The 22,808-nt window shown below is 42.0% G+C and overlaps 1 protein-coding gene across 2 annotated transcripts in view; it reads left to right on the top strand.

Annotated features, from left to right (window-relative positions):
* The window catches only part of LOC139557324 (gamma-aminobutyric acid receptor subunit delta-like), a 28,685-nt gene extending 7,155 nt beyond the window's left edge, over positions 1-21,530 (top strand). The window contains exons 2-9 of one of the 2 annotated variants that reach the window (XM_071371983.1): positions 8,051-8,166; positions 9,592-9,659; positions 10,240-10,460; positions 10,999-11,081; positions 12,780-12,917; positions 13,481-13,636; positions 17,197-17,408; positions 17,658-21,530. In XM_071371983.1, the coding sequence (XP_071228084.1) occupies positions 8,051-8,166; positions 9,592-9,659; positions 10,240-10,460; positions 10,999-11,081; positions 12,780-12,917; positions 13,481-13,636; positions 17,197-17,408; positions 17,658-17,984 (1,321 nt within the window). In that variant the 3' untranslated portion in view covers positions 17,985-21,530. Of the gene's footprint in view, positions 1-8,050; positions 8,167-9,591; positions 9,660-10,239; positions 10,461-10,998; positions 11,082-12,779; positions 12,918-13,480; positions 13,637-17,196; positions 17,409-17,632 lie in introns of both variants that reach the window. The other variant, XM_071371984.1, reaches the window with a different exon arrangement.
* The last annotated feature ends 1,278 nt before the right edge of the window (positions 21,531-22,808 follow it).

Genomic DNA, 22,808 nt, shown 5'->3' with positions numbered 1-22,808 from the left:
TGAGTGTTTTGGAATAACAATCTGATAGTGCCTCTTCTCTCTCTCTCCATGTATTATGAGCTTTTGTCAACAGCTTATTTTGTCACCATTTTGAATATTCTGGCAGAGTAGCTCTTCTGCTAGAGTTAAAAGGACAAAAGCTTAGTAGCCAAGTTACCTTGTTACCATCTCCGGTATGCATTTTGCATGCTTTTCACTCTATCCAAGTGTAATTTACCCTGCTCTGAGAGAAATCAACATTTGACAGTATTTCTCCTCAGTCAGTTTATTACTATTTGAAAATAGCTTTACACTTTTTCTCTATCCATCCTTTTTTATCATTCCTTTCACTGGCCTACTAAACTATTAATTGTGTTGCTACTTGACGTTGTGTTTTGACATGTTTTTGAAAAAATAAGCCAGAGTCGGACTGGCACAATATCTCACTACCTTTGGTGTGAGTCACCGCTGTTAATAAATCTGGATCCAGGTGACATGCACTATAGCCTTGGGGGTGATACTCCTTAGAAGTAAGCCACTTACTGGATAAATTCTCTTCACTCTAAGGAGGAACAGATTTTGAAATAGCACACAAATTTCACTGCAACGTGATCTCACATTTTTATGGGATACATTTTTGTTGTTTTAAAATATTACGACTTATGATAAAGTTTTCATATAATGTGTGTCCTGTAGAGCAGTTTATTTTACCCACACGAGGCCTAGGCCTACTATTTATTTAATGTATTTATTTAATGTATTTTTTATTTAACCTTTATTTAACCAGGTAGGCCAGTTGAGAACAAGTTCTCATTTACAACTGCGACCTGGCATGGGTTTAGTACAAAGCTAGGCTTTTTAGGAAATATCTGCATTTAAAGGAAAACGGATGATTGTTGCAGTACACTGGAAGTATCATAATATCACAATGTGAGGTTGCATTTATTCTTGTTAGCTTAGTGGGGTAGCAGTTGCATAGTCAGTGACCTCTCTTATGCCCTACTGTAAGACATGGACGGCCCCTTAGGCTAGATGACCTTAGTATGTCCTTAATGCATGCTCCATATGTGCATATCAGGCAGATGCTAGTGCTGAGGGGTCCAGATATGTTCTAGCCAAATGAATGTGGGAGCACAGTTACACTACACTGCGTTTGTGATGGAAAGACCACAGTATGCAGAGAGAGCTTTCACCTTATAGAGGCTGTAGGGAATTAATTTGGCTAATCAAGGTTGGAAATGACAGATCTTGTATGTGCCATATCTGTGCAATGCCACCATTTCATTCTCTACTGATTGGCATTTAAAAGGCTGTAGATTTAATTAGCTAGCTTTACGTGCTGTCACATTCAGGATTTACAACATTAACAATATAGGGCTACGCAAGGATGACTAGTGCTAGTGCGGTTCTCTTCTCTGTTCTCAGGTACAAATTGATGTCATTGTAGGAATCTAATTACGCTTGTTAGAGCTGGGGCTACATTACAAGGCTTTTTTAACTTTGTTTTTTATTTATTTATTAAATCTGTGGGAAGAAAAGCTGCTCCTTTTGTGTTTCTTCTCTTTCACCTCAGCACTCAGTGAATGTATCTGAAATGTCTCCCTATTCCCTTTATAGTGCACAAACCATGTCAAAAAGTAATGCAATGTATAGGGAATAGTGTGCCATTTCGGACATACCCAGTGTGTTAGCTCGTAAACAGACGGTTAGCGAAACAGGGCCTCTGGAGATCCTGTTAATGAACCAAAATAAAAGACTAAGAGGAACAACATGAGCAGGAAATTGACTTTGAACTGTTATAACAGAGTTTGGAGGGGTGAGAGCAGGACTAGCATGTTTAAAGAAACGCCCTCGAGACCAATCAAATTCTCTGCACTATTAGCATTTTATGACATCACATTTCCTTTACTGCATGCATAATGTGTATCCTGTTGTGCTGTACACTGCACTGGAGTTACTACAGGTATACCTACAACAGCTTTAAATAGGTCCCATCTCTTTATCAGTTAGGTTATTAAGTTAGAACACCTAGTTGCCGAAGGGGAAGGCCACAAAGGGAGGCACCTCTTGGATATTCCAATATCTATAGCATATCAGTATAGCTGCAAGCTTTGGCCCCATAGTGCCACCATCAGGACAAATTGGACACATTGCCCTAAGATAAGCTAGATCTGTACTTCTTACCACAGTTGTCAAATATCAGAACGCAACGTTGAACAAATAATGCAATATGCTTTTAAACTATTTTGGATCATTTTGAATGATGTTGACTACTTTAAACGTTTTCTTCCAGGACTCTAGCTCTAACAATAGGGCGGTTCCCTTCTCTGTGAAAAGATGACGCCGACAGAGATGGTTGCCTCGCTTCGAGTCCTTAGGAAACTATGCAGTATTTCGTTTTTTTATAGATTATTTCTTACATTGTTAGCTCAGAAAATCTTAAGTGTTATTACATACAGCCGGGAAGAACTATTGCATATAAGAGCAACATCAACTTACCAACATTACGACCAGGAATACAACTTTCACGAAGCAGATCCTTTGTTCGGACCACCACCCAGGACATTGGCTCTAATCGCAGAGATCGATCCAAAACAACGTCGCTGGCAGAAGAGGTAGACGGAGTGGCCTCCTGGTCAGGCTTCGAAGGCGTGCTCACCGCCCACCGCTTCCGAGTATACTACTCACCAATGTCCAGTCTCTAGACAACAAGATGGATGAAATTAGGGCAAGGGTTGCCTTCCAGGGAGACATCAGAGATTGTAACATTCTCTGTTTCACAGAAACATTGCTCTCTTGGGATATGTTGTTGGAGTCGGTACAGCCATGGGTTTCTTCATGCGTCGGTCCGACAGAAATAAACATCTCTCTGGGAAGAAGAAGGGGAGGGTGTATGTTTCATGATTAACGACTAATGGTGTAATCATAACAACATACAGGAACTCAAGTCCTTCTCTTCACCTGACCTAGAATTCCTCACAATCAAATGCCGACCATATTATCTCCCAAGAGAATTCTCGTCAGTTATCGTCACAGCTGTGTATATACCCCCTCAAGCAGATACCACGATGGCCCTCAAAGAACTTCACTGGACTTTATGTAAACTGGAAACCATATATCCTGAGGCTGCATTTATTGTAGCTGGGGATTTTAACAAAGCAAATTTGAGAACATGGCCACCAAAATTCTATCAGCATATTGATTGCAGCACTCGCGCGGGTAAGTCTGAGCCGCAATTCAACGGCTCAGACACGAGACGTACGTGGCGGTCTACAGGTAATTACGGACTACAAAAAGAAAACCTGCCACGTAACGGACACCAACGTATTGCTTCCAGACAAACGAAACACTTTCTTTGTCTGCTTTGAGGATAATACAGTGCCACCGACACAGCCCACTAACAAGGACTGCGCTCCCTCTCCTTTTCCGTGGCCAACGTGAGTAAGACATTTAAACGTGTTAACCCTCGCAAGGCTGCTGGCACAGACAGAATCCCAAGCCGCGTCCTCAGAGCATGCGCAGACCAGCTGGCTGGTGTGTTTACCGACATATTCAATTGCTCCCTAACCCAGTCTGCTGTCCCCACATGCTTCAAGATGGCCACCATTGTTCCTGTACCCAAGAAGGAAAAGATAACTGAACGAAATGACTCTCGCACCGTAGCACTCACTTCTGTCATCATCAAATGCTTTGAGAGACTAGTCAAGGATCATATCACCTCCACCTTACCTGCCACCTTAGACCCACTTCAGTTTGCTTACCGCCCCAACAAGTCTACAGACGATGCAATCGCCATCACACTGCACACAGCCCTATCCCATCTGGACAAGAGGAATACCTATGTAAGAATGCTGTTCATTGACTACAGCTCAGCATTCAACACCATAGTAACCTCCAAGCTCATCATTAAGCTGGAGGCCCTTGGTCTCAACCCTGCCCTGTGCAATTGGGTCCTGGGCTTTCTGAAGGGCCGCCCCCAGGTGGTGAAGGTAAGAAACAACAGCTCCACTTCGCTGACCCTCAACCCTGGGGCCCCACAAGGGTGCATGCTCAGCCCCCTCCTGTACTCCTTGTTCACCCATGACTGCGTGGCCATGCAGGCCTCCAACTCAATCATCAAGTTTGCAGCCAACATAACAGTAGTGGGCTTGATTACCAACAACGACGAGACATCCTACAGGGAGGAGGTGAGGGCACTCAGAGTTTGGTGTCAGGAAAACAACTTCTCACTCAACATCAACAAAACAAAGGAGATGATCGTGGACTCCAGGAAACAGCAGAGGGAACGCCCCCCTATCGACATCGAAGGGACAGTAGTGGAGAAGGTGGAAAGTTTTAAGTTCCTCGGTGTACACATCGCAGACAAACTGAAATGGTCCAACCACACAGACATTGTGGTGAAGAAGCCGCAACAGCGCCTCTTCAACCTCAGGAGGCTGAAGATATTTGGCTTGTCACCTAAAACCCTCACAAACTTTTACAGATGCACAATTGAGAGCATCCTGTTGGACTGTATCACTGCCTGGTAGCGCAACTGCACCACCCTCAATCCGCAAGGCTCTCCAGAGAGTGGTGCGGTCTGCACAACGCATCACCTGGGGGCAAACTACCTGCCCTCCAGGACACCTACAGCACCCGATGCCACAGGAAGGCCAAAAAAGATCATCAAGGACAACAACCACCTGAGCCACTGCATGTTCACCCCACTACCATCCAGAAGGCAAGGTCAGTACAGGTGCATCAAAGCTGGGACCGAGAGTCTGAAAAACAGCTTCTATCTCAAGGCCATCAGACTGCTAAACAGCAATCACTAACTCAGAGAGGCTGCTGCCTACATAGATGCTCACTAGTCACTTTAAACAATGGCACTTTAATAATGTTTACATATCTTACATTACTCATCTCATTACGCATCTTATACCATCTATTGCATCTTGCCTATGTCGCTCGGCCATCGATCATCCATGTATTTATATGTACATATTCTTATTCCATCCCTTTAGATTTGTGTGTATTAGGTAGTTGTTGGGGAATTGTTAGATTACTTGTTAGATATTACTGCACTATTGGAACTAGAAGCACAAGCATTTCACTACACTCACATTAACATCTGCTAACCATGTACAGTGCCTTGCAAAAGTATTCATCCCCCTTGGCGATTTTCCTATTTTGTTGCATTACAACCTGTAATTTAAATGGATTTTTATTTGAATTTCATGTAATGGACATACACAAAATAGTCCAAATTGTTGAAGTGATATTTTCTTTTTATTGTTTAAAAAAATTCCAAAACAAATGAAATGGAAAAGTGGTGCGTGCACATGTATTTACCCCTTTGCTATGAAACCCCTAAAGAAGATCTGGTGCAACCAATTGCCTTCAGAAGTCACATAATTAGTTAAATAAAGTCCACCTTTGTGCAATCTAAGTGTCACATGATCTCAGTATATATACACCTGTTCCGAAAGGCCCCAGAGTTGGCAACAACACTAAGCAAAGGGCACCATCAAGCAAGCGGCACCATGAAGACCAAGGAGCTCTCCAAACAGGTCAGGGACAAAGTTGTGGAGAAGTACAGATCAGTGTTGGGTTATAAAAAAATATCCGAAACTTTGAACATCCCACGGAGCACCATTAAATCCATCATTAAAAAATGGAAAGAATATGGCACCACAATAAACCTGCCGAGAGAGGGCCGCCCACCAAAACTCACGGACCAGGCAAGGAGGGCATTAATCAGAGAGGCAACAAAGAGACCAAAGATAACCCTGAAGGAGCTGCAAAGCTCCACAGCGAAGATTGGAGTATCTGTCCATCGGACCACTTTAAGCCGCACACTCCACAGAGCTGGGCTTTACGGAAGAGTGGCCAGAAAATAGCCATTGCATCAAGAAAAAATAAGAAAGCACGTTTGGGGTTCGCCTAAAGGCATGTGGGAGACTCCCCAAACATATGGAAGAAGGTACTCTGGTCAGATGAGACTAAAATTTAGCTTTTTGGCCATCAAAGAAAATGCTATGTCTGGCACAAACCCAACACCTCTCATCACCCCGAGAAGACCATCCCCACGGTGAAGCACGGTGATGTGGGGATGTTTTTCATCGGCAGGGACTGGGAAACTGGTCAGAATTGAAGGAATGATGGATGGAGCTAAATGCAGGGAAATTCTTGAGGGAAACCTGTTTCAGTCTTCCAGAGATTTGAGACTGGGATGGAGATTCACCTTCCAGCAGGACAATGACCCTAAGCATACTGCTAAAGCAACACTTGAGTGGTTTAAGGGGAAACATTTAAATATCTTGGAATGGCCTAGTCAAAGCCCAGACCTCAATCCAATTGAGAATCTGTGGTATGACTTAAAAATTGCTGTACACCAGCGGAACCCATCCAACTTGAAGGAGCTGGAGCAGTTTTGCCTTGAAGAATGGGCGAAAATCCCAGTAGCTAGATGTGCCATGCTTATAGAGACATACCCCAAGAGACTTGCAGCTGTAATTGCAGCAAAAGGTGGCTCTACAAAGTATTGACTTTGGTGGGGTGAATAGTTATGCACACTCAAGTTTTCAGTTTTTTTGTGTTATTTCTTGTTTGTTTCACAATAAAACATATTTTGCATCTTCAAAGTGGTAGGCATGTTGTGTAAATCAAATGGTACAAATTCCCCAAAAATCCATTTTAATTCCAGGTTTTAAGGCAACAAAATAGGAAAAATGCCAAGGGGGTGAATACTTTCGCAAGCCACTGTATATGTGACCAATAAAATGTTATTTTATTTGATTACAATATGTCCACTATGAGCCAGTGCGCTTGCATACATTTTTTTCCGGTCCAACTTTGCCACCATGCATCCAAACAGAAGCCATACTCTGCAGGTCAGCTATACTCACATCCCTGAGCATGTGTACCACATTTCTTTGGATTTTGGCATATGGTCTGCACAACCGCATTTCTATTTGACCTCACAGGTTTAGCACATTTTGAGTTTGTGAAGGTAACAGCTACCTCCGAATTTTGACACCGCTAATTAGGTTAGTGATGGATTACAGCCGTCAGTCATACTAAGCCTAGTTCATTACTCTAAAAACACATCCACAAACATACATTCCATGGTTTTAAAAGACAAAAAAAGTGGCAGGTTTATTTTATGGGTATGTTTAAGTTACTATGTAATGACAAATGAACAAGGAGTAATATTAAAAGGGCTTTATTCGTTTGAATGTTGTTGATAAATCACCTCTGCATGTTCTGTGAGCTGTCTGTCTTCTTACAATACTCTCTCTTGTCTCTTTTGTTCAGGAGGGTGCAATGTTCCAAAGCGTTATTCAAATAGACATGCATTAGAACATATATCAATAAGATTGTCAGTCTGGTAGAATAAGGAATTGTTTCTCTCTTAATGACAAATCTATCTGCAACGTTTTAAACATCTCATGCCACTGAATACACCACATAGTAATTTGGATCAGTCAGAATGAGACTGTCTTGGCCCGGTGTCTCATTAGTCCATCAGTCCCAACAGTGTAGACAGTGAGCCTTCTTAGTAGAGAACTCTGCCTCCTGGTGGTCCGTTTATGTGTGCACTTTGTGCTGTCAGTAAGCAGCACATAGAACATCAGGGTCAGAGTAGGAGTGCTGATCTAGGATCAGTTTAGCCTTTTATGTAATTTTAAATAGGATAACATAGACAAGATTACATAGATAGGACCTGATCCTAGATCTACACTTCTACTCTGAGACGCTTACGGCTCCAAGATGCAAGGGTTTATATGAATCTCTTGAGTGAGATAGCTTTGTCCATTATTCCAAAATCCCTACTGGATAATAGGCACTGTGTAAACATTTATTATTTTGATAAGTTTGCTCTTTTCTACAGTTAACAGTAAACATATTGTTTTTATTTCCATATTTTTTTGCGCATGCCCACCGATCTTGATCGCAAAGCTATGTTCAACATGAAAATGCAACTTTCTCCTGTTTACTACTATCTTTGCCTCTCTAGCTTTCTTCCTTCTGGGCTTCTCCAGTGCTGTGGATGCAGAGAGCTCAAGTGTGCTGTGTTTGTTCCCTATAGGGCCGAGCTGAGTGACATTGGGGACTATGTAGGTTCAGACATACAAATATCCTGGTTGCCTAATCTGGATGAGTTAATGAAGGGCTATGCACGAAATTTTCGCCCTGGGATAGGAGGTGAGTATGAGATCTACTGCTTGTGGCATTGGATTGCATTTCACCCCCTCACATTTACAGACATTTGTAGCATACCAGGAACCGGGTATAAGTGTTTTCAAATTCATCATGCTGTATTCATCTTATTAGATTCCACTTCCCCCAAGAAAGTGCTTTAAGTTATTTTTAAATCCTAGTTTAAAGACATATTTACCCATATGTAAATAATAGCTTTAAATCTATGAAAAGTTTTTGCAATTGAACGTGATGCAAAAGATCATAAACAAAAGCAATTAAGCGTTGGAATGAGTTTGCGGAAGAGATTGAAATGATGCTTTGGAAATGGAAGACGTGCGTAGTGTTGCTAAAGAAAAGAAAGGAGCATTGCTGGAGAATGCCTTTGCTAAGAATGCTTGCCAAATGTGAAATATCCAATGTCCGCAGCATTAGATTTCTCAACCTCACAGCTTAACTCAGGTCAGCAGAGGTGAAAAAACATTGTCGATATATAAGAATCACCACCACCTTGCCAGGCCTTGTGAACCAGCAACAAGGCTATGGCAGCCAACAGCAAACAATTTTACATACTGTACCTATAGTGCAACATTATGCTCAACACTTATGTAGTCCCTCATTACTTCCCCTTATAGAAATCAGAGAAGATACGGTAAAATCTCCCTCAGATATCATCTAAGTGGTAAGACAGCTACCATAAAGCCAAACTCAACCATTGAAGAATAATAATATCAGTTGGTGTGGTCTTACTCTGTCTATTCAACTCACATCCCTTCACCATTTCATATTTGAAGGAAAGTGGTGCTACGATGGGCATCTAGAATCTATACAAATAAGTTGAACACTGAGCCTATCACAAAGAGCCATTTGTCAAAATGAGCTCGGTTTTAGTGACAGGCTGAGGGATTATGGATTTATTTGAAGTTTCATTGACTTTAACTGTCCTCCCACTTGTCAGTGCTGATGACTGCTCTCTATGGTGGGTAGGATAATGGCTACAGAATACAATTTGACGTAAATGGTTATGGGATGAGTACTAAATGACAGAGAATGGTAATATATGATTCCTTAATGTTCAGAATAAATAGCCTTTCAGTTCTGCTTCGGTAATCCTGATCTCCCTCCCTCTATATTTTCTTCAAGTATCCACAATCTCAGCAGCACAAATTATGCTAATCATCGAGCAAACTACAACAGCATACTAGCTATGTATGCACTTCTAAACTCACCACTGCGCAAGCCCATGAGACCCCCATTGTCATGTTTATGAATGTACATAGTGCTATGTCACTTCACTTAGAGCAATGTTAAGTGGGGAAGTGGCCCTTGATCCTTGTCTAGGTGTGTCCTTGGGAAGGAGGGAAGGGATGGATGAAGGGAGGGAGCGAGGGAAGGAGGGATTGTTTTCTTTTCTCACTTTTTTCCCCACAGGCCCACCTGTGAATGTTGCCATGGCTATTGAAGTAGCCAGTATTGACCACATCTCTGAAGCCAACATGGTAATGTGTAAATTCACCTGCAGGCCTTTATACAGAATGGTTGCCATATTTCACTGCTACTGTACTGTTCCAGTAAAATTAGAAAACTACCACTTATGCATCAGCCATTAGGTAATCTAAAAAGTTAATGATACCCTGCCTTTTTCAGTAAGAGCATGCATGGCCCTGTTTCAAATCTTATGAAATGCATCCTTCCTTCCTCCATTGATGCATTCAACAAATTCAACCAGGTTGGTTTGGTTAAAAGCAATAGTTTTGTAACCTATATTTATTTTATCCAATACTATTCAGATCAGTGATTACCCAAAGGAAGGTAATAAAGGCCACATTTGAAAAGTATTGAAACAGGCCTTTTATCCATCTTCTATTCTCCTAGTTACAGTACAACATGATCAACATGATCCACCACTCTCTCACACCAGAGTTGGAAATGCCCTGAGCTCAGCTTTGTACCTTTGTGTGTGTGTGTGTGTGTGTCCTTCTGTCTGTGTGTGCATTTGCCTGTGCATTTGCATATGCTTATGCTTATTCTTGTGTTACCTTATGTTACCGTGTGTTACCGTGTGTGACCTCTTGGCAGGAGTACACCATGACCATTTTCCTGCGGCAGAGCTGGCGGGACGACCGCCTGTCCTACAACCACACCAACAAGACTCTGGGGCTGGACAGCCGCTTCGTGGATAAACTCTGGCTGCCCGACACCTTCATTGTCAACGCTAAGTCCGCCTGGTTCCACGACGTCACTGTGGAGAACAAGCTGATTCGCTTGCAGCCCGATGGAGTCATCCTTTACAGCAGCCGGTGAGAAGGGCAGAGGGAGGAGGGTGAAGAGAACTAGGAGGGGGGAGAAGAGTAGGGGGGAGGGTTGAGGGGCTAAGGGAAGAGGAGGGAGGAGGGGGAGAGAAGATGGAGGGGGTGGAGAGGGGGATGATAGAGAGGGGAAGGGGGTGGAGAGGGGGATGGTGGAGAGGGGAAGGGGGAGAGGGGGTGGAAGGTTAAGAGAGATAAAAGGAGGAAGAGAGAGGGTGAAGATAATGTGTGAGGGGAAGGAGCATATATTGAGTAGGAAAGGAGGAGGGGAAGGAGCATATATTGAGTAGGAAAGGAGGAGGAGAAGGATGAAAGGGGTAGGAGAGATGGAAGGCATGGGGACAAGGCAGAGAAGAAAATGGCGTGAGGGTTGGAGAGGCCCCTTAATAACTTGCCGTAGCCTGATGTTAAGGCTATATAATGCCTAATGATAATGTCAACGTGAGAATGACATTTAACCTACCGTTCCTTGTCAAGTTACCATTTTGGTTGACATGGTTGTTTACTGAATTACTTGTTCTCCTCTCAGGATCACCTCGACTGTTGCGTGTGACATGGATCTGACCAAGTACCCCATGGATGAGCAGGAGTGTATGCTGGACTTAGAAAGCTGTGAGTGGATTTATATATTACATGGCCAAAAGTATGTGCACATCCCTTCAAATCAGAGGATTTGTTTTTTTTTAGCCATACCCGTTGCTGACAGGTGTATAAAATCGAGCACACGGGCATGCAATGTCCATAGACAAACATTGGCAGTAGAATTTCCCGTACTGAAGAGCTCAGTGACTTTCAACGTGGCACTGTCATAGGATGCCACCTTTCCAACAAATCAGTTCATCAAATTTCTGCCCTGCTAGAGCTGCCCCGGTCAACTGTAAGCGCTGTTATTGTGAAGTGGAAACGTCTAGGAGCAAAATCGTCTCAGGCTCGAAGTGTTACGCCACACAAGCTCACAGAACTGGACTGCCGAGTGCTGAAGCGCGTAGTGCGTAAAAATCGTCTGTCCTTGGTTGCAACACTCACTACCGAGTTCCAAACGGCCTTTGGAAGCAACTTCAGCACAATATCTGTTTGTCGGGAGCATCATGAAATGTGTTTCCATTGCCGAACAGCCGCACACAAGCCTAAGACCACCATGCACAATGCCAAACGCCGGCTGGAGTGGTGTAAAGCTCGCCGCCATTGTACTCTGGAGCAGTGGAAACGTGTTCTCTGGAGTGATATTTCCCACTTTACCATCTAGCAGTCCGACGGACGAATCTGGGTTTGGTGGATGCCCGCAGAATGCTACCTGCCCGAATGCATAGTACCAACTGTAAAGTTTGGTGGAGGAGGAATAATGGTCTCTGGCTGTTTTTCATGGTTTGGGCTAGGCCCTGTAGTTCCAGTGAAATGAAATCTTAATGCTACAGCATACAATGACATTCTAAACGATTCTGTGCTTCTAACTTTGTGGCAACAGTTTGGGGATGGCCCTCTTCTGTTTCAGCATGACAATACCCCCGTGCACAAAGTGAGGTCCATACAGAAATTGTTTGTCAAGATCGGTGTGGAAGAATTTGACTGGCCTGTACAGAGCCCTGACCTCAACCCCATCGAACAACTTTGGGATGAATTGGAATGCCAACTGCGAGCCAGGCCTAATCGCTCAACATCAGTGCCCGACCACACTAATTCTCTTGTGGCTGAATGGAAGTCCCCTCAGCAATGTTTCAATATCTAGTGGAAAGCCTTCCCAGAAGAGTGGAGGCTGTTATAGCAGCAAATGGAGGACTAACTACATATTAATGCACATCTTTTTGGAATGAGATGTTCGACAGCAGGTGTCCAAATACTTTTGTAGCCATGTAGTGTATGTACCGCTCTTCTTGATGGGTGGAAGTCAATACCAATAGTCTGTCATGTTCCCTAGCACTCTTAATGGATGGATCTCAATAGTCTACAGCATGATTATTTATTTCCCAATTCGAAGGTGGTTTACTTTTCTCCCTGGTAGTTCAGTGATCGATTATTGTAATTGTTAGGCCAGGTAATTCACTCACCTGATCTCCTAAGTCTGAAACAGTCCCTTATTAAACTTAAGGGTCAAAACGTGCAGTGCTGTGGCACTGCAGGGACATAGTTGAACAACCCTGCTCTACAGAGGAAACAGGACAGGAAACCATTTTACTCCCATATTGTGTATGATGAGTACCAGAAGCAAGGCAAGGGTTAATTCACTACACATTCATTGAAAATTCCAATAATACACCATTGTTGTTGGGATGTTTGTTTGTTGACTGTTTGTTTGTTGACTGTTTGTTCCAGACGGCTACTCCTCAGAGGATATTGTGTACCACTGGTGTGAGAGTCAGATACACATCCACGGACTGGACAAACTGGAGCTCTCCCAGTTCACCATCATCGACTACAAATTTGTCACAGAGACTATGAACTTCAAATCCGGTGTGCTCCCCCCCCTCTATCCTCGTTTCACTATCACCATGGTTACTGTACTGAACAGCCAGTGGGATGTCTGTGAGATTCCTCTTCACTTTTATATACAGAGCTCTTCAAATATGCCTCTTTCACTGTACAGCGCCTCTCCATGCTTTTGAACATGTAGGAGACTCCAGGACTCCTATAGATAATTTTTTAACTAATCTGTTTTGAACCCAGACACCTCTGTGGATATTTTTTATGCAGAGACAGAATGGCTCATGTTATTTGGGAGAGGAGACTTATGAGAGGAAGGGAGTAGATTATATGTTATGACTTCTTCAAGTGAGAAATCTGGTACAGCGAGGAGGACGTGCCCCCTCCCCTGAGTCTGTTTCCTCTCAAGGTTTCTTCCTTCTAGAGACTTTTTCCTTGTAACTTGTTCTTTGGGGTCTTGGTCTTGGTCAGGTTACCGTAGGACTTTGTGACAATTGTTGATATAAGAAGGGCTTTATAAATAATTTTGATTGATTGACTGATTGATTGATCGAAAAGCTTAAGCTTATGTTGGTCTACTTTTTCGCTCCAAGCCGGACGTTTCCCGCGGCTCAGCCTTCGCTTCCAGTTGAGACGTAACCGAGGCGTCTACATCATCCAGTCCTACATGCCCTCCATCCTATTGGTCGCAATGTCCTGGGTGTCCTTCTGGATAAGCCAAACAGCAGTCCCGGCTCGTGTATCCCTGGGTTAGTATCATGTTAAGAGTATCTGTTAGTGATATTGGTGCAGTGGAGGCTGCTGAGGGGAGAACAGCCTCATAATAATGACTAGAATGTAGCAAATGGAATGGCATCAAACACCTGGAAACCATGTGTTTGATGTATTTGATGCCATTCCACTGACTCCGCTCCAGTCATTAACACAAGCCCGTTCTCCCCAATTAAGGGGCCATCAACCTCCTGTGTATTGGTGGCGAAGTCTGCAATCTAGTTGGCCCGGAATGCGGCCATTAGCTTGCTGTGGGCATGTTAGTAGAGATACTGTATGAGTGTTAAGAAAACACAGATGAATGAGACAGCAAGAATAAATGTGTCTGCGTGTATATTGAAAAATAGACAGTACCAGTCAAAAGTGTGGACACACCTACTCATTCAAGAGTTTTTCTTAATTTTTACAAATTTTCTACATTGTAGAATAATAGTGATGACATCAAAACTATGGAATAACACATATGGAATCATGTAGTAACCAAAAAAGTGTTAAACAAATTCAGATGCTTCAAAGTAGCCACCCTTTGCCTTGATGACAGCTTTGCACACTCTTGGCATTCTCTCAACCAATTTATTTAGCTGCAATCCCGTTAACGGGATGATATGACAACAGCCAGTGAAAGTGCAGGGCGCCAAATTCAAACAACAGAAATCTCATAATAGATATTCCTCAAACATACATGTGTCTTATACCATTTTCAAGGTAATCTTGTTGTTAATCCCACCAAAGTATCCGATTTCAAATAGGCTTTTCAGTGAAAGCACCACAAACGATTATGTTAGGTCACCACCAACTCACAGAAAAATTCAGCCATTTTTCCAGCCAAAGAGAGGAGTCACAAAAAGCACAAATAGAGATAAAATTAATCACTAACCTTTGATGATGTTCATCAGATGACACTCATAGGACTTCATGTTACACAATACATATATGTCTTGTTCGATTAAGTTCATATTTATATCCAAAAACCTCAGTTTACATTTGCGCCATGTTCAGAAATGCCTCCAAAATATCCGGAGAAATTGCAGAGAGCCACGTCAAATAACAGAAATACTCATCATAAACTTTGATGAAAGATATATGTTTTACATAGAATTAAAGATACACTTAATTCTTAATTCAACTGCTGTGTCAGATTTCAAAAAGCTTTACGGCAAAACACAATATTCAATAATCTGAAAACAGCGTTCAGCCACAAAAGCAAGCCATACAGTTACCCGCCAAATTGTGCAGTCAACAAAACTCATAAAAAGCATTATAAATCTTCACTTACCTTTGCTGATCTTCATCGGAATGCACTCCCAGGACTCCCACTTCCACAATAAATTTTAGTTTTGTTCGGTAATGTCCATCATTTATGTCCAAATAGCTATTTTTGTAGCGTGTTTGGTAAACAAATCCAACGTCAGGAAGCGTGTTCACTAAAAGCTGACGAAATGTCCAAAAGTTACGTAACAGTCAGTAGAAACATGTCAAACGATGTATTGAATCAATGTTTTTAACAAATCTTGAATAACGTTCCAACCGGAGAATTACATTGACTTCAGATGAGCGATGGAACAGAGCTCCCTCTCATGTGAACGCGCATGGTCAAAGCATGGTCAGGTCATGGCAGACCTGACTAATTCCCCTCTCATTCGGCCCCCCTTCACAGTAGAGGCATCAGACAAGGGTCTTCAGACTGTTGACATCTAGTGGAAGCCGTAGGAAGTGCAAACTCATCCATATCTCTGTGATTTCAATAGGATCTTGGTTGAAAATCAACCAGCCTCAGAATTCCCACTTCCTGTTTGGATTTTTTCTCAGGTTTTTGCCTGCCATATGAGTTCTGTTATACTCACAGACACACTTCAGAGTGTTTTCTATCCAATACTAATAATAATATGCATATATTAGCAACTATGACTGAGGAGCAGGCCGTTTACTCTGGACACCTCTGTGCACCTTTCATCCAAGCTACTCAATACTGCCCCTGCAGCCATAAGAAGTTAAATTAACAGGTGTGCCTTGTTAAAAGTTAATTTGTGGAATTTCTTTACTTCTTAATATATTTGAGCCAATCAGTTGTGTTGTGACAAGGTAGGGATGGCATACAGAAGATATCCCTATTTGTTAAAAGACCAAGTCCATATTATGGCAAGAACAGCTCAAATAAGCAAAGAGAAATGACAGTCCATCATTACTTTAAGACATGAAGGTCAGTCAATCTGGAAAAATTCAAGAACTTTGAAAGTTTCTTGAAGTGCAGTCGCAAAAACCAGTAAGCGCTATGATGAAACTGGCTCTCATGAGGACCGCCACAGCAATGGAAGACCCAGAGTTACCTCTACTGCAGAGGATAAGTTCATTACAGTTACCAGCCTCAGAAATTGCAGCCCAAATAAATGCTTCACAGAGTTCAAATAACAGACACATCTCAACATCAACTGTTCAGAGGAGACTGCATGAATCAGGCCTGCATGGTCGAATTGCTGCAAAGAAACCACTACTAAAGGAAACCAATACGAAGAAGAGGCTGGCTTGGGCAAAGAAACACGAGCAATGGACATTAGACAGGTGTAACTCTGTCCTTTGGTCTGATGAGTCCAAATGTAAGATTTTTGGTTCCAATCGCTGTGTCTTTGTGAGACGCAGAGTAGGTGAACGGATAATCTCAGCATGTGTGGTTCCCACCGTGAAGCATGGAGGAGATGGTATGATGGTGTGGGGGTGATTTTCTGGTGAGACTGTCAGTGATTTATTTAGAATTTAAGGCACACTTATCCAGCATGGCTACCACAGCATTCTGCAGCGATACGCCATCCCCTCTGGTTTGCGCTTAGTGGGACTATCAACCCATTTGAGATGGTTTGGGATGAGTTGGCCGCAGAGTGAAGGAAAAGTGCTCAGCATATGTGGGAACTCCTTCAAGACTGGAAAAGCATTCCAGGTAAAGCTGGTTGAGAGCGTGCCAAGAGTGTACAAAGCTGTCATCAAGGCAAATGATACTTTTAAGAATCTCAAATATAAAATATATTTTGATTTGATTAACACTTTTTGGGTTACTACATGAGTCCATATGTGTTATTTCATAGTTTTGATGTCTTCACTATTATTCTACAATGTAGAAAATAGTAAAAATAACAAAAAATCCTTGAATGAGTAGGTGTGTTCGAACTATTGACTGGTACTGTATGTTGCCCTAGAACTTGAAGAAATAAAGTGCATTATCAGTGAGACATATATTAATAGTTATGTGATATACATAACAGCATATTTGATTGAAAAATGTGAAACCTTCGTTACAGTTCTAGTTGTAGATTCTTATCTTAGGTTGTTTATGGTGCATAGACCAAAAAGTAATCCGTAATGAATAGAAAAAAGGTTTGTACTCTATCTTTGCAGTGAAATAAATGGAATACAATTTCATCTTAAACAAGATGGAATTTATTTATCTTTCACTTTTTTATTTCACTTTAGTTCACTGCAAAGATTGAGTCTGGACCTCTTTTCTATTCAAAATAAATATTTAATTTCCATATATATTTTGATAAAGGGATCACCACTGTGCTCACCATGACCACTCTGATGGTGAGTGCCCGCTCGTCTCTTCCTCGAGCCTCGGCCATCAAAGCGCTGGATGTGTACTTCTGGATCTGCTACGTGTTTGTGTTCGCAGCGCTCATCGAGTACGCCTTCGCTCACTACAACGCTGACTACAGGCTCAAAGAGAAGGCCAAGAGCAAGGCCAACAAGATGAGCTCAGAGGTAAGAAGGGAGGACAACGCTCCCCAACCTGTGGTGTTTAGTGCTAGGCCCGTTCCTTATTTGACCCATCAATGTTCATACAGTGTTCAAGGGACATTGGGTTGACACAATAAGTGCAAAAAAGGTAGTAAGAACCTGCAAGCACTTGAATTCTTATCATGCAAGCTTTCCGTTGGGTTCCTTGGTGTGAGGTAAAGATACTTCACGAAGGAATTGAATTGTAGCCTTTCTCTATTGATATTTCTCCAGTCGATCGTGAAGAATGGGAAGCAGGCCATGGTGCTCTTTTCCCTGTCTGTGGCCGGAATGAACCAGGGCCTGATGGTCTCCAGCCGCCGTCCACAGCGCTCCGGTGCCGAGGCCCCCGGCGAGGAGGACGTGGAGCATAGGAGGGGGCGGGGGGCCAGAGCATCAGTAGAGAGAGAACAAGAGAAGAAGTGCTGTAGTTGCTGTTCTAAGTGTTGTTGCGCTTGTAAGCCTCTCCAAGCTGACACCATAGACGTCTACGCCAGGGCCGTGTTCCCAGCTACCTTCGCCATCGTCAATGTGATCTACTGGGTGGCATACACAATGTGAGTTGGGAAGACTAAAGACAGGCATCACCGCCAAGGACGGGTGTACTGTACATAGGGGAAAACGGGCCACTTTGAATTCAGTGACATATAGGGGCACCGATGTAAACAAGGCTTCCTTAAGAAGAACTGTATTCATGTATACAGTAATATGGTGAAGTAAGGACCTGGTAAATAGCAGATAAAGTACAGTAGATTGACAAACGAAATCAGATGAGGTATATGGACATGTTCTGAAGTACAACTAAGTTACGTACAATGGAGCCGTGAGTGGTCGCCAATGTCTTATCCTGAGTGAGGCTCACTGTATGATAACCGAGCAACAGGCTTTTATCTCCAAAACCCTCCACTAGCCACCCTACCCCTACCCCTACTGCTCTAATCCCTTTCAATACTGATCGCTACCCACGAAGCCACAGCAATGGACTGACGTTCAGCTATGTCCTATTACCGTACATGTATGAACTCTGCTCACACCAGCAACATACACAGCAAGCTAATGTTTCATTGCTGAAAACAAATGCACACGACAATTGCTATTTGCTTAACTCACAAACACATCTGTGGATGGACTAACTGTTGAAAAAATGAAAGTGTCCAAACTTCATAATGATGAGATGAGGTGTAGTCTATTATTCTGCATGGCTGATGCCCCCCCTTTCACCGTCCCACCTCCCAACACCCCACTTATTTTTTTCCTTCCTGTAATTCCACCCGTTTGTCCACTCCAGTTTGTTTTGGGCTTTAGAGCATCTTATCTCCTCTTGCCAGGTCTTCCTGTTTCCTGATTATTATTATTATTAAAGGACTTCCTCCACTACCTGGGTATCTCCAAGCTGGAAATGTTCCCTTTGGAGTTTTAATGCCTCTGCTTAAAGTTTAAGAATAGTTGTTTATCATGATTGTCTTGAGAACATCTACAATCACATGTACTGTAGGACTGATAAAAGGGTTCTCCAAATTCCAAATGTTATGTAACTTTGCGGGAATTATGGTATGTAATGAATTCATTAACAGCATCAAAATGGTGGCTTACACATCTATTTCAGCTACTTTGCAACAGGTGATCAATGAACTCAACTCTAGTTTGAGGAATAGACCAATTGGAGGCATGTTTAATCCAATTTCCAGATGATGCACTTTGCGATATGAGCAATATTTATAATTCAGATGATCTAAGGCAGCGTGTCCCTTTGTGTAACAGTTTAACTGGAACCTCATGGGTTATAACATACTGATGATGAAATAATTAATACTGTGGTCCCCTAGAAGTAATTGCGGCTGCACGTGATGAAGTAAATACTGAGTTGCATTTGGGCAATTCCACATAACAGAATGACACTGAGACTACGATTCTTTTTACTTTAAAGGTATTCCAAACAAAAATGATTGATTGCAAAGTTAAACAAACCATACAACTGCATGCACAATAACTACTTTGAATAATTTCCACAGAAGATTTTACAAAAACACATTCACTCGAAGAACTTTGCAGATGTCAAGTTTGGTAACAGAATGATGGTAAAATTTTAATGTGACCACATTTTCCCAAAACTCTTAAATATCTGCTCTGAATTAAGATTCAAAGATGTCTGCAGAAGGAATGGGGTGTCAACCTTGAGTTTGAAAACATTTATTTTGGTTACTGAACTACAGTAAGCTCTCTATTCAATCAGATCTGCTCTAGTCGGCATCCGCATAGCCGTTGTTTTGGCGGTGTTTGAGAAGGAACTGGATGCTTAAAGCGTACAGTTCTAACACTGGAATGTGAGATGTAATCTACATTAGGATGATTGAAATCCTCATGATTAATTTGATGATTTTTTAATTTGAGCGTAATTATTTCTATATAGCCTACACTTTCTAGTTCTGAACTTCTAATGGGTGGGGCAAGTGTGGCTTCATGACAATGATCGAGCAGCTGCTCACCAATTTGATGGCTATAACGTAGTTCCACCTTTGAGACCACCAAAACATCCTCTATTTGGGTGTCTGCTATCGCCAGTTAACACTTGATCTGATTGAATCTAGGCCTAAATGAAGTGGATTAACACCCGGTAACAGAATGATAGTAACATAATGACATCATGGGTCCCTGATTTGGACTATACAGAAATTATTGATTATGGATGTAATTCTCTTCATGGTGATGTATCCTTAATCCTACACAAAGGTAGGAAAGCTTCCTTTGCATGCTTGGGTATTGCTCTACACACTGGCTATTATTCGACCTCCAAACAAGACCACATTTGGTTGGTCCGGATCAGACCAAATCTGTACCAATCACAGACGTGTATGTTTCACAAGTTTGGACATCACAGTAGTTCACAGTAGAACACAGTGAAGTACAGGACATCAGAGTAGATTCGAGTAGAATTCAGTACAGCACAATACAGTACACTACAGTAAGTTGAAAGCCGGACTGAGTTCCTTAAAATAAAAAATACATATATATACAGCACCAGTCAAAAGTTTGGACACACCTACTTATTCCAGGGTTTTTCTATAATTGTACTATTTTCTACATTGTAGAATAATACTGAAGACATCAAAACTATGAAATAACACATATGGAATCATGTAGTAACCAAAAAAGTGTTAAACAAATCGAAATATATTTTATACCACCCTTTGCCTTGATGACAGCTTTGCACACTCTTGGCCATTTGTTTAACACTGTTTTGGTTACTACATGATTCCATATGTGTTATTTCATAGTTTTGATGTCGTCGACATTATTCTACAATGTAGAAAATATAAAAAATTAAGAAAAACCCTTGAATGAGTAGGAGTGTCCAAACGTTTGACTGGTACTGTACGTATATATTTGTATATTTTTTGAGGGGGGTCCTCCACGCCCCCCTTGCCACCCCACAGTTTGGGAACCACTGCTCTACTGTACAGCATTGTACTGACCTATACTCTACTTTACTTTTCTTTACTGTAGATGCATTGCACTGCATTGTACTGTGCTCTACTGTACTGTACTGCGCTGTCTAAACTTGTGAAACAGATGTATATGATTGGTTCAGATTTTGGCTGACTAAATTTAAACTACTTTTCAATGTCCGGTCTGTGCTCATTGGGTGAGAGGGCTGATTACAGTAAATAGAAAGAGAGGGGGCTCATGGGTAATAGACAGGGGAGGTGAAATTAACTGGAGAGATAAAGAGAGACAGGGAGGGCGAGAGGAAGGGGTTGTCCAGACGGTTTTTTACACTCTTGCTTTGAACAGCCACATGGCAAAAAGGGAAAGAAAACATTTATGAGCTGAACATAACAGTATGCCAGTGGAAGGGAGGAAATTAGCAGGTGACCCAACTGTGTTTTGTGATGTCTATGAATTCTCATTGTAGCTAATTCAGTTGCAGTCATTCTGTTAATGATGTGTTTTAATCACTTAATAAATAATAAACCAAATTATTAACAGTAAAAATACTACAACTAATTGGTAGGGCTACCTATACTTGTTACTTCTGTGAACTTTCATTATCCTCCCTCCTCATGAGGCAAATCATTTCTGCAAAACTAAATAAAAATGTTGATATTAGTTGGCACGGGTCTTACCTTCAACATGATTGTGTTTGGATGTTTTTCTAATATATTTTCAGACTTTTTCTGCTTGATGTTTTCTAAGACCAGTTTTCCATCTGTTTGACCAGAAATCCAAGCCTTTGCTTTTTCTGAATTTTTAGGATGGAAAATGGTTGAACATTTTATATATGCCTTCATTTCTGAAAGAATATATACTCTTAGCTTTCATTTTACATCAAATTTGATGTGCTCCTATGAACTTAGTGCTCATGGGGCTTTTTACATGGAAATGCTCTCTAACCAGAAATAAGCTAGTGGATTATTTGCAGTATGGTTAGTACTGCTTATTACCTATTATTTGTGCTTACTAGAATTGCTACTGGTTGTTGTCTGTATGGTTAGAAAGTAACATACAGGCGTAACCTTCTTTAGTCTGAAGTGATAGCTTAGCAGTGTGTTTTTGGTCCATGTTTTCTCTGTGTGGAGGCTGGCTGGGGGGCGAGTTAGTAAGGCTGTTATCAGATTCAGCAGTGCTGAACAGGGCAGGGGCCAGACCTAAGTGGGAAAGGGCAGTGCTGGGTGCTCTTTGAACGTTGCCCATCAAAGGCTAGCTCCACTAGGGTAGATAACTTTGTTCTGGGCTTTGTTCTTGTTCTGACATCATGAAGGATGGCGGTGAAGATGTCGCCGCAGAGACGGGAAGTGTAATCTGCTGTCCTTCACTAACAATGGCACCCAGAGGACACACACACACACTCACACACACACACTGAAGAAGTCTAACATAATATTTACAGTATGACTGGTGCTCCAGGCCAGAACACACGGTCCACTTCAGATCCACTTTCTCACGGATATTGTCAGAGAAAAGTTCCTAATTAAATAAGACAATTCATAAGACAATTCCAAGAACTGTTTACCCAGTGGCATTTTGCCAAATTAAGAGAACACGAGAGGAAACTTCTAATAATGTTGGATAAATGTGTTCTGAAAGTTGTTATGAATGATACTGCAACACTCATTGAGGTATTATGACTGGTTTTTATAAAGATGTTATGAATGCCTTATATATACCCAGTGGCGTAACTAGAGTTTTATACAGGGGGTGGCCGAGGCTACTTCAGGGGGTCCATAGACCATGAAAGAAAATGTGTGTGTAACCCTAACCTGATATCTAAGGAGCATGAATGAATCCTATGATTGCTGATTGGATGTAGAAGTGATAATTCACTTAACCCGGAGTTCTTCAATGTGGCAGATAGCACTCACACACACACACACACACACACACACA

This window comes from Salvelinus alpinus, chromosome 28, assembly GCF_045679555.1.
Source record: "Salvelinus alpinus chromosome 28, SLU_Salpinus.1, whole genome shotgun sequence".
Classification (NCBI taxonomy): Eukaryota; Metazoa; Chordata; class Actinopteri; order Salmoniformes; family Salmonidae; genus Salvelinus; species Salvelinus alpinus.
The sequence above is the reverse complement of the archived record's forward strand: the minus strand, read 5'-3'. Positions and strand labels throughout refer to the sequence as shown.